Source organism: Callionymus lyra, chromosome 7, assembly GCF_982586985.1.
Source record: "Callionymus lyra chromosome 7, fCalLyr1.hap1.1, whole genome shotgun sequence".
In the NCBI taxonomy this organism is placed as follows: Eukaryota; Metazoa; Chordata; class Actinopteri; order Syngnathiformes; family Callionymidae; genus Callionymus; species Callionymus lyra.
Genome location: NC_141824.1, coordinates 12,798,874 through 12,811,512, shown reverse-complemented (window position 1 = coordinate 12,811,512; position 12,639 = coordinate 12,798,874). Strand labels below are relative to the sequence as shown.

Sequence of the window (12,639 nt, the reverse complement as noted above, 5' to 3'; positions counted from 1 at the left end):
AGGCTGTTGCTCCTAAGCTTTGGAATGATCTTCCTCTCCATTTGCGCTTGATGGATCTACTGACTCCTTTAAGAAAAATCTTAAGACGTTTCTATTTGTTCAGGCTTTTCCTTGATTTTCTGGAACTCCTGTGTTGTTCTCAGTTTTATCTTGATCTTTAAAATATATACTTTATTGAATTTTGTTTTGATTGTCTAGGCACTTTGTGACCCTGGTCTAGAAAAGCGCTATACAAATAAGAATTACTTACTTACTTACGTGACAATCTCAATGTCCTGTCCCTGGATGTTCAGTGGTGAGGGGTAGATGGAGGGACACCGCCGGAAATCCACAATCAACTCCTTAGTTTTGCTGGAGTTGATCTGGAGGTGGTTTTCCAGGCACCAGTCAAGAAAAGTCCTGGACAAGTCCCCGGTACGACCCGTCATCCCCGTCCTTAATGAGGCCGACGATGGCGGAGTCTTCCGAGAACTTTTGCAGGTGACTGGTGGGAGACAAGTGTTGGAAGTCTGCAGTGTACAGTGAAAAGAGGAACGGTGCCAGCACTGTTCCCTGGGGGACCCCTACACTGCACAGTACAGTCTTCGAAACACCATCCCGGGTCCTCCTGAGGTGAGTGTCCGCTCCAGACAGCTCCAACTTGTCCCTCAGGATGTCTGACCTGATGGTATCGAAAGGAGGAAAAAGAAAAACGCACTCAGGAGTCGGTGATATATGTTTTTAATGTTTCAGTGGCTAACAGTGAATCAGTAACAACGTAACATCACATTTTGGTCGCCACTCGTCCGGTAAAACAGCTGCTACTGAAAGAGAGAGAACGTCCAAGCGTGACCCCCGGCGTTCAGCCGCTCACCGACGACAAACATCAACCATTACATTCCAACACTCCCCCCCCCCCTCCCCCGTGCTGTCCACTGAATAGTCGGGTCAGCCCGCCAACACAGAATAAGACATAGTTGCTTGGTAAAGGACATAATACTGGGTGTTGAAGGAAAAAAGTAAAAACGCCGTCCAGATTGCATCGATTCACTGCAGGGACATTCACTGGGTGTGTTTTTGTAAAACGTCAGGCTCTAAGTGTAGCACCTGCCCGTGAAAGTGACTTTGAAGACTTCATTTCTGGCCAAACATTCTTTCAGTCCATGTTTTAAAGTGAGCTCAGACCTCAGACGAGCAACGACAGGCTTCTTTATCAAGCAGATTTGTAAAGCTGGATGAGAAGCATCTGAACAATACGCTTGAATATATTCTCCTTCCTGTCAGGTTTTGTATTTTCAGGAAATCTATTTTTTTTTATGCACCTGAAGGTTTTGCCCTCGATTGTCTTGATGAGCTACATACGAGTGTATGATCTGAATATTTTCAAGACGTTTAAGCAGAAAACATTGTTTAAACACGTGAAGGGTGCACCATTGATTTCCTTTTTTTTTGTTGTTGAAAGATGTGTAACAAAACTCCAGAATGTGACATTTGATATATTTAACAAGGCAGTTTCTCACTTCCACCATAAAACTCTGGATAATGTGAAGAAGATAATAAATTATATTGAGTGAAAAATATCAATTACCAATGATTTTTTAATTAGCCGAGCAACATTGAGTTACTTTGCTTTAAAAAAAAACAAACTGGACAAAAAAAAACATGGGACAACAGGAGGGAAAAGTGTTTTACTGTTAAAGAAAAATAAATCCAAGCATTGCAATTCTTTTTTCTGTTAACTTGTGTTTGTAGTAATGCAGCACCCATTATGATGCACTGCATTACATAGTGGTGTAGTGAGAAAAATAAAACCTTTTTTTGCCAAATAATTACACGACAGTTTCACATGGTGCACCTCTCCTTCCTGCCAGCAAAATGTTTGACCTGTTTTTTTTGACTCGAGCATCAGTGTAAGAAAGCCGAGGGGAAAGAGAAGAGTTACCGTAAATTCCGGACTACAGAGCGCACCCGATTAAAAGCCGCATGCTCAAATTTTAGAAAGAAAATCAATTTTGTAATTATACAAGCCGCACCGGATTTTAAGCCGCAGGTTTAAACAGCCAAAAAAATGAACTACCGGTAATTCACGTCCATTTCTTACACTTAAATAAATAAAACACTGTGTTATTCTTCTTAAGCAAAAGCACGAGGCAGGTGGACAAACTGTCCGTGTCCTTCAACCGGGGAATCATTTCTTCATCACGCCGGCAACACGGATGAGTTTTTTCTGGACAATAATGGACTTGAACATTGGACACTGATCGCGGGGATTTGACTGTGGGGTGTCGTGGGTGTTCGTTGTTTTGTTCATGTTTGATTGATCCTCCTTTAAGGAGCGCTTTTTGTTAAATGTTATTAAGTAAATATATTTTGATTAACTTCTATAACGGCTTCATGTGTGGTCAGTGTTGTTATAATTAATGCTGTCACTCTGGAGCTCCACCCCACCCCGGGAGGGAGCTGCTGACACAAAGTGACTCATTCATTCTATTGGTTTACTGTTGTTGAGCAAAATGTTTTTCCCGCCACGAAAAAAAAAATGAATAAGCCGCACCGTAGTATAAACCGCAGTGTTTAAAGTGTAGGAAAAAAGTAGCGGCTTGTAGTCCGGAATTTACGGTAACTTTCAGTGGCTCATCAAAAAAAAAAGAAGGGGTTCCGATTCAAATCATTCACTGCATGTACAGAAGTGAACTCACTCCCGCAGACACGAGCTTGATGCTAATGATCGGTTAGTGCTTCTCAGGCTGTCGTTAGCACTTCCAAGTTTCCGTTTGTCAGTCAGTAGAGAACTGGTGAAAGGCTGAGAGTTGTCACACACACTCCTGTACATGCAGCAGTGTAGACCCTTTGGTCTATATCATCATCTAATAAATTGCTATCACACCAGTACTTGAGGGGGGGCCAGGTTGACTTGCCAAAAAACAAGAAGCAGTAAAGGCGTCGGTACATTCTTTTTTTTTTAAGTCTCCAAAAGTAGCGCATAAAGAAAGAGCCTTCAAATAACATTCAGGCAGACGATTACTGGCAAGAAATCATGTCCTCAGTCGTGTTGATTGACGTGCTGGTGGATATGATCCGCTGCAATGTTTCTGGATTCGATGGCTTAAAATAGGAAATCTAACTCCTTCGTGAAAAGAAAAAAAAAGGCGACGAGATGAAAGGTTTTTTATCATCCTTGCTGGATGTCTGAGGTCAAGTGTGCTCTATGGGGGCAGTTTTTTTCTTCTGGTTTCTGCTCCTGCTGACGTTTCAGATTTTGGGGGTAAATCGACAGCCACACCTGCCGTTGATGTATGTATTCAATAGTTTATAATGCGAGGCGTCACATTTTTTGGACTCACAAAGCCACGTGTCCTTTTTTTTGTTCCCTCTTTAAAATGACAATAAAAATCAGCCCAGACACGGTCGGACGGGTCCCGTGCTCTGCGCCAACAGGAAAGCTTGAACCACCTCCTGGGTCTGCTGAGGCGTTTTTTTGACGTCTTCCAGGGCGTCCTCTTCCACATACTCTCGGAACCGCACCTCGGTCCAGTTGATCAGCATGTTGTTGCATTCCAACAACTTCTCGTGGTTGCCCACCGAGTTGTAGAGTTTGATCAGGCCTCTGTAGTCGTACTCCAGACCACTGTAGCCCTCGCCGAAGAGCTTCTTACCTGCAGACAGATTAGAGGTTAGAACTATTCTGAAAGTATCCGGAACATTTCCGGAGTATATTTGGAGAGATTTCCTCAGCATCAGTTTAGTTCAGATCAGTCAAAGGTACGTTTTCTACTCAATTATTTTTGTATCAGAACAATTTTTATTGTAGAATTCTACTTGGTTACTTCGAGTGGTATCGGGGTTATCAGGTACTTTGTATTCAAGTATTATTTTTAGATTACTTTTTTAACAGAATACTTTTTATAGAAGTATTTTTACTTGATAACTCTTATATCCCAGTTTGTTTTTTTTACCTCCTACACAGAAATAAGACATTTTAATAAACCGTAGAAAATACATTAATGAAAAAAAGTATCAGATTCTTGTTAGTTTTTTTACTGATGAATTTATTGAATAATATTTATATTAAAACTCAACTGGCATATATTGGCGGTGGGAAAATTGGAACAGAAAGACTTGGGAAATGCACCTTGCTCACAATGTTTTGAAGAACACCTACCCCACCTGACAAACAAAACGCCAATCTTTTCTATTTAATATTTTTTCATCTTTTTCCTCATATGACTGTATAATAGTTGAAGGATTCTTCCCTCTAGCAATGCCTACTTCAATGCTATTGGTCAGTTGATTTTAGCTAAGGCTGTATAAATATTAACCAAAGCATTAAATCATTTTGTTTGATAAAGGACATTCTCTCACACATATTTAACGTAGGGAAACCAATCATTGTTAAAGATTGAATATCCTCCGGGATGACTGACCGATGGCGATGGAGCGCAGGTAGAGTCTCTCTGCATCGTCGTACTGGTTCATGTCGTAGTTGTAGAGCGACGCTAGATGCCCCACAGACAGGGCTACCTCATAGTCCTCGTGGCCTAGAAGCTGCTCCTTAATCTGAATTGCCTTGATGTGCATCTCCTCGGCCTCCTGGACCAAAGAAAAACAACCGCAGTCCATCAGATTTGAGGAATTTTGAAGACGGTATCAACATGTTCACTGAGCAACTGTGAGCTTCAGAGGATATTTCATTTATTTACTCAAGATGCTCTTTTTTACCAGGTCATTTCATGATACAGAAAACATCTCTGATATACAGAAATAGATATGATTCATTGTTAACTGTATCCTTTAAAAAGTGCCTTAAAATGTGTGAGTACTTAAGTGTTAGATTGTCTACTGGAAAAACCGTAATCATGGTAGTCTCCTGTACAATCTACAAGTATTGCATTTATTTACTTGGGATTACCAGATACCGGTAAATACAAATGTTGCAGTATTTAACAAGTAACAACTAACATTACAACTCTTGTTGAGGCTTGAAAGAAAATACCTTGAACTTCCTCATGGACTGGTAGAGTCGCCCGAGGTTGCCGTAGTGTTTGGCCGTCTGAACGTTGAACTCGCCGAAGGCCTTCTTCGCCAGCTGCAGCGAGGAGAGGTGCAGATCGTGAGCCTCCTGCAGGAGGCGCTCCTCGGTCTCTTTGTTGTGGCAGTCGATGGCAATCTCCTCTAAAATCAGCGCTGTGTGGACAAATGTGATCAAACCTTCTATTGTAAAGTTCAACATCACAGCATTATTTAAAATGATCAATGATAAACGTATTTAAACTTGACACAGAACTCACTAAGGTTCCCGTCACATCATTATAGCAGAAGAAAAAGCACCTTTGACTCTTTTGGAGGACGCCAACAGTAGATGGTCCTCAGGCAGAATGTGTGTTATGATGTCTATGGCACGTTCTGCATGAAATCTTAAAAAGAAAAACAGCAGATTGTGAGAAAATCAGACACGGGATTTCAGTGACACAGATGCACTGATTCAAAACAGTTGCTGTCCTACAGACGCGCATCACATGAGTAACCGTTCCGCGGTGGGTCACTGCTCCTGTTGCCCACCTGAAGAAATCTACCACAGCATCCCCGAGGTGAATGTTACAAAATATTTTAAACTGTGTCAATGAAAATGGGTCGCCCTGGTTTCTATTCTTCTCTGATTCGTTCTAGTGTCGCCTTCCAAGTTACTGAGGTGTGAGAATAGTATCTGTAGGATCCATAAAAAGGAGCTGTTCCATAGTAGAAGCTTAAAGGGTTCTAAGAAATTCTAGATGTGTTTTTTTTTTTTTATTGGGATGATTTAATCTGGAAAGAGGTTCTAGGAAGTGATGTTTAGAGTCTAAAAGCAGCTTTAGTCACAACTGATATAATAGGAGTGTGTATTAGCAAGAATCTGTCGTTACGATATTGCGATACTGTATTAACAATGACATTGAGTTTCCTTTAAATAATTTAATTGTAGTAAAACTGTTATAGCATAGTAGACACACAATTCTGTTACATTCTTAACATCAGTTGAATTCAAACAGAGGGATCTATATTTGTATTTCACAAGAGAACAGATTTCTTGACAAAAATGAACCATGGCTGTGAATATTTGCATGTCAATCGTTTAAGTGATAATTCACTCATTTTCTACTCGCCCTCATGTCGACTAAGGGTTAGAATTATTTTAAGTGTATCATTTTGGGTGGAAGATGAAGACGAAGAAAACTAAGCTCTAGACCAGGGGTGGGCAATTAAATTTCCTCTGGGGCCACATTATATACTGTGACTGTTGTGTGGGGCCGTCAATCCAAGGGAGAGGAGCGAATAGCTAAAATATGACAGAAAAACAAAGCAAGTAAGAAATATCAGCATAAAATAAACCTGGCTATGTCAAAACCCTTTTATAAACTTTTCTAGTAAAAGAAAAATGATGGGAAAATAACCTATTTCTCTAAATATGATGTGAATAATTTTGATTGGCAAGACATTTTCATAAAAGTAAAAACAAAAAATCGAAAAGGAAAATATATATATATATAGTTAATAAAATAATAAACTCAATATTAAATTGAAAGCTGTCCAGGTGTACTCTAGACGCTTCATTCAAATGGACTCACATTTTATTTTTTTGAATATTTTCTTACACCCCTATATTAAAGAATTCAAGATACTACAAAAGATAGCTGCCATTACGCTTCATTCCGTTTTTGTCTGTAATGTCACGACAGAAAATTCCTTTGTTGGCACTGGCAAGAAAGGTTTTCTGATTGCAGATAATTACATCTTAGATAAGATCTCAAATCTTATATGAAAACAAAGAGTATATTAATCGATCGGTCTTTTTGCCAAACAAACTTCAAGGGGAAAAAAGACAAGTCAGTAAAATGTCACTTACAGAGCGTTGTCGAATTTCCCAGAGCTGTACTGGCGCACGTATGAGGAGTAGGCCAGATCCTCATGAGCCGTGGCAACATGGATGTTCTTTCCCCCGAACACACACTGTCGAATGTTTAGTGCCGTCTAAAAATATAGACACAGAGCTTGAATTTGAGCACTCAGTGAGACGAGAAATGTAAAGGAAATGAATAGACTTACTTGGTAAATAGCAACTGATTGGCATATGTTGTCTACATTTAATAAGTAAAATCCATAATCTAACAGCGTATCCGAGTACTTGGGATGTTTGTGTCCATAGTGTTCCCTAGATAATTAGAATACATCTGTAAATGTGGACGTACACATAAGAAGGGACTGTTATATGGGGAGTCGGCATTGTACCTTGCTAGAAACACTGCATGTTTGATCAGCTGCTCTGCTTTCCTGAACTCTCTCTTTACCACACAGGCCTGCAGCAGAGAAACAAACGTCAAACATCAAGATTTCTTGGAAAGCGCTTTAAAACCACATAAACACTCGGAACCATACGAGTCCTCCGTGACCAACCTTGGACGCTTGCCGGAGAACATCCACCACCACTTTCACTGGCAGTCCAGAGTCGATTTCCTTCATGGCCTCTATACACCACCTGTACGCCTGTGGAGTCACAACATTTCACTTAGTGTCAGCCTCTTGGTGGTTGGACGGGTGTGAGGGGGGGGGAGGGTCAGGTGTACCTCGTCGTAGTGGCTTTTGGCGAAGAGCAAGGCACAGAGCTCACCGTACAGTGCCGCCTTGTTGGCCAGATGACCATGTTTGGCTAGTTTGTCCATATACGACTGAGCAAGCTTGAAGGTTTCTTCTCCCAGGTGATACTTACAGTTTCCATTGCGGACATGAAGTAACCTGGGGAGAAAGAAACTCTTAGTATTTTATTCTGTTAAGTAGTACAAGTACGTTTACAAATTTATTTAATGGTCACAGAAGCTCCGTTTATGAAGGTCAGCTGAATGAATGAACGAAACAAACTAATGGGCTGATTTTGTTTGTTCTAAAGGCCCATTAAGTCAAAGATTTTGATATAACGTCTGCAAATGTTGTTTTACTCTGTAAATTCATCACTTTTTTTCGATGAATTCGACACTTTTTTACCTTTATCCCTCGTCTCCTGCCTGAACGACTCCAATCAACATCTATAGAGCTTGCTGGACTGTGCCAGAGTTTTTTTGTGCGAGTCCTGAGGTGGATTTGTGTCTTTTTTTCCTGAAAACTGTCGCCACACTGCGACTGCTTCTGGTTTGAGTCCAGGGTTACTGTTGAAGCATGTCTAGTGACTTCTGGGTTGAAGTGCGTAGAAAAGATCCCCCGATCAGTTGTGAAACAACTGTATGAAAAAGAAAAACTACCGCATTCATCGGTGACTAAATATGATATTTATTCTGCTATGGTTTCCAGGTTTTTTTCTTTAATCCGTGCATAGACACGACGAAGGAAGTGTCTTCTTTAAGTGACGGTGCAATCAAAGCTCTTCGGTGTCGAATGTATTGAGCTTTTTGATAATCAATCTGGAGAGAAAACTAACCTGACACAACATTCCACAGCCCTGAAACAGTGCAGGACCTCGCTGTGGAGTGTGCAGAGCTGCAGGCACGACAGGAACACTTTCTCAGCATCTCCATACCAGCCCGCATCAGACAAAAAGCCTCCTGCAAGTAGAAAATCATTGCAACGGTTTCTCCTCCTGGGTGATCCATGGGCTGCTGCGGTAAGTCAATCGATGACCTTACCAAGCACAAAACCGAACTGGATGGCCTTCTCCTTGACGTGGGCGTCAGACTCTGCAATGTAGGAGCAGCGGCGGCTGAAGGAGTTGGCTAAGACGGAGGCCACTTTGACACCATGATCCATCAGAGCCTGGAAGCAGTGGTGCAGGAGGTGTCTACAAGGAGAGAAGATACAGTGATTATGATTTACTGTATACTCTAATGCTAATTATAGGTTTGTATTGGCATGTGGACACTTGTGATAAGAGGCAACAATACGATATATTTACTGTAGGATCAAAGATATATTTGTAGTATTGTCAGGTACTTGACTCTGGTGTTGCAGAATTTACAGACCACATGACGCTTGACAAAGTCGTAACTGCTTTCATTTGTTTTGAAACCAAAATCGTTTAGCAAACGTTTGACTTCTGCCATATGGCGGCCGAAAGTTTAATTGCAACACAAAAATGAAGAAACGCTTTTAATATTTACATGTTAATTGTGAATAAAAAAAATAAAAGAGTCAATCAAATCAGTGCTGTTGAATATTACAGTACCGTGGGAATAAAACGTTGCGATATTTACGTGTATAAATACTTTCTTACAATGCTAATAATATCTTATCAGTAGGAAATACAAGCTTCACTCATAGAAGAACAAGTGAAACAAGTCAGAGACCGATTATCGTGAAGCCCCTTTCAACCAGTTAATTTGAGGTGATATGATACGCTTTAAAATGTGGGTCAATAGAGCTTCGACCTTGGTATTTAGAAACTTCGCCTCGGTTCTCTTGCGGAATGAAAACTCATCTTGCTGTAACCCTTTAAATTTCCCCGATGACATTGTCATACGTGCTTGACTGGTTCTAATTTGGTCAAACAAAAAGATTTATTGTCATCAGAATAAGCCACACACGTGGGTAACTGAAAATATTTTGGACCCGTTGTCAAATCACTCAGATCTTTATTGCTTCACAGGTGAAATATTGAATTATAAGCTTGACTTGTGTAATGCTTTACACAAAACATGTAAAACTATCTTAAATAACATGGTCTGAAGAGCCAGACTCACCTTTTGTCTGAAGCACGCAGCACTTTAGCAAACACTTCCAGCTCACAGAATTCCCCTCCAAGCTGGCAGAGACGGCCCTGTTGATATAGCTTAGAAAGAAAAAAATACATTTAACAACACGAAAAAAGTTTGACATCAAATAAAAATTCATAAACAGAATTTAATGGAAAGTTGTATAAATTAATGTATAAAATTGGTTTGTCACAGTGCATCCAAAAGATGAAGAGGCCAGACAATAAAGTAAAGGGAAACAATAGTAAAGGAATTCTTTAAAATATGAGCAGCGTTGTTGGGCAAGCACACAACAACAGATAGAGACAACGCCTGCACTGTTATCTACCATAACATAGTGACACCGTTTTGCAGATGTAAACGCATGATAAAGTTCTCAATGACATTTTCACCGTTACTTCACACAGTCATACAAAAGTAGCCTAAGCTTGTATTTAAAGTGACCTTCTGATCAAACAGACACACCTTAATAAAATCCCATGAATATATATATATATATATATATATATATATATATATATATATATATATATATATATATATGTATTCAATAACCTTGGTTGGCACCATCTATAGACAGTATCTCAACTAAATTTCCAATGAAAATGCTGAAAACAAACTTGAAAAAGTCATGACATTTGACAACAACTGGAACATATTTGGCTGATCATTTTGGCTTACATGTCATTTCCGTCGCAATTCATACAGTAGACTTCTAGAAAGTCGTATACGTTGAGGTGCTAACCTTACAAAACAAGGCTTGCACAAAATTGAAAGATTTAAAATGGATGAATCATGTGTTGGAAATTTGGAAAATGATAAGGTGGAGAGTCAACAACGATGATAAATATTGAGCAGCTGGAGACTCTTGATACATTTGTGTAAGCAGAGCGAATGAATCAAGACATTCAGATTGCAAAAGGCAGAAGTTCTGTGTCAAAGAGCGAAAGGGAGAATCCTTTAGATGAGCCTTTTTGTCACACTTGACATTTGCCTTTAAGCTCTTTCAGTGTAGACAGTGTGACGGATCTCCTTAAAGTACGCTTTTGTATGTACATTTTTTACCATAGTTCTCATGATTGTGTCGAGTTAGAAGGAAGTAGCTGATGAACTTGATAGAGTGAAAGGTAGTACTACAACATAGCTTTTCAATTGGGCAACACGTGTCTTTGTGTGGCGCTGGATATGGACAGTGGTCACGTTTAACGTATGATGGTGCAATCTAAATAGCCATCGCGTTCCGTTGTTTTCGTCGCCATTATACAACAACATAGATGACAAAGAAAGCATGTCCTAGTTCATGAAGAATATGGATTGATCAACAAATCTGACAATGTGTCAATTCTTTGTATCCTTTGTCTTTGATCAGATTTTATTTTATTATGAAAAATTGCTGTATTTTCTGTGGCTATTGGAAAAAAAACAACGTCCCAAATGAGACCTCCTGAGGATCAATAAAGTTTTACCTTACCTTATGATACAATCTAAGTCTAAAGATAAAGAACATATTCACACCTAAAACACTGGAGTCTATTGACTTAGTATTAAGGAGATTGAACAGAAATGAATGCATTTTTTTTTTTTTAATAATCCATAATTTATATTATATTTATAACAGGAACTGTATCACTACAGTCATCTTAACAAGATCTGTCTGACATCACTGGTTTCATATTAATGAATTAATCTTTAAAATGTTACACAGATACATAAAAGATATGTCGCTGTTTATGTCCAGTTTACATAAGAGAACTGGTGAACTTGACTAAGTGAAAGGTAGTTCTTTAGTTTTAGAAACACTTCTCTTTATGCGTTTTTTTTTTAATTTGTTTACCATATTGTGGCTTTAAGTGCTTGAAACCAATATCAAACTACCCTGAGATTACACACTGGTTATGTGTGTGCTTTTGTTGTGTTGCCCTTTAAAAGATCGTGACTAAATACACCTGAATGGTTATTTACTGTACATTTGACTACAAGTGTTGTTATTGTGAGGTGAGCCAGCGATGCTAGTGGCTAGTTAGCTGGATGTAGCATATATTTAGCCCAACATGTCCACACGTTCAGAACCCACCGTTAGCGCTTACCTTATAGTACACATCGAACTGAATGTTCTGGGGCAGCGACCGAATGTCTCTCCTGGAGCGGCTGTAGCTGTCAACCACGGCCGAAATCGCCGTGTTGTACAGTGTTTCTGGGATCCATTCGAGCTCCACCGCAGCCATGTTGTTTTGCCCTCGTCTCCTCCCCAGCTGTCCCTACAGTCGCCACCTCAACACTAGCCGTGTGTCGTCCTCATACAACACACGCCGGGGCTCGTTGGTCAACCGCGTACAACACCTACAGCGCGACAGGAGTCAGTGGTAGAGGTGTGTCAACCATTTTTGTTTTCCTCCACATCTTTTTTCTCCTTCCATTAAACGTCGCTCTGCTCCTACAGCATTGTCCGCGCACTGACGCATGCGCAGACGCGATGACGTCACCCCTGGAGATTTAAATGCCGATTTTAAAAATGTTAAATAATAAATAAACACGCCTTAAATAGCGTTGGAATACGATAAATATTAAGATGGACATTTTTCCATTTAGAAAGGGATTAAGGAAATGATATTTAAAATGTTAATATTTATCACACTAATAACCAGTTGTTTTTTTTTAATTCAATTGATTCTTTGTTTTTACTATGGTGCCCCTTACCTACAAAGCGTCTTAGGGAACAAGGTGAGAGAGAAATTGTGACGTTTAAAAATATCTCGAGAAGTTTATCTCTTTTCTTCTTCTGTTTCCCCTTACAGGCTCTTTTTTTAATATGTAGGTTAGGTTTGGTAAGGTAAGGTAAGTAAGTAAGTAATTTTAATTTGTATAGCGCTTTTGCAGACCAGGGTCACAAAGCGCTTAAACAATCAAAACAATATTCAATAAAGTATATACTTTAAAGGGCAAGATAAAA

The 12,639-nt window shown here is 39.6% G+C and overlaps 1 protein-coding gene across 1 annotated transcript; it reads right to left on the bottom strand.

Annotated features, from left to right (window-relative positions):
• Positions 1–704: 704 nt before the first annotated feature.
• On the bottom strand, positions 705–12,134 carry LOC148075096 (amyloid protein-binding protein 2). Its single transcript, XM_087795201.1, has 13 exons — positions 11,777–12,134; positions 9,678–9,766; positions 8,628–8,779; positions 8,423–8,546; positions 7,578–7,746; positions 7,408–7,497; positions 7,243–7,310; positions 7,060–7,165; positions 6,860–6,984; positions 5,308–5,393; positions 4,973–5,163; positions 4,404–4,569; positions 705–3,635 (listed from the first exon to the last, which is right to left on the bottom strand). The coding sequence occupies exons 1-13, from the start codon at positions 11,912–11,914 to the stop codon at positions 3,373–3,375; spliced, it is 1,767 nt and encodes a 588-aa protein (XP_087651327.1). The 5' UTR covers positions 11,915–12,134; the 3' UTR covers positions 705–3,372.
• Positions 12,135–12,639: the final 505 nt, after the last annotated feature.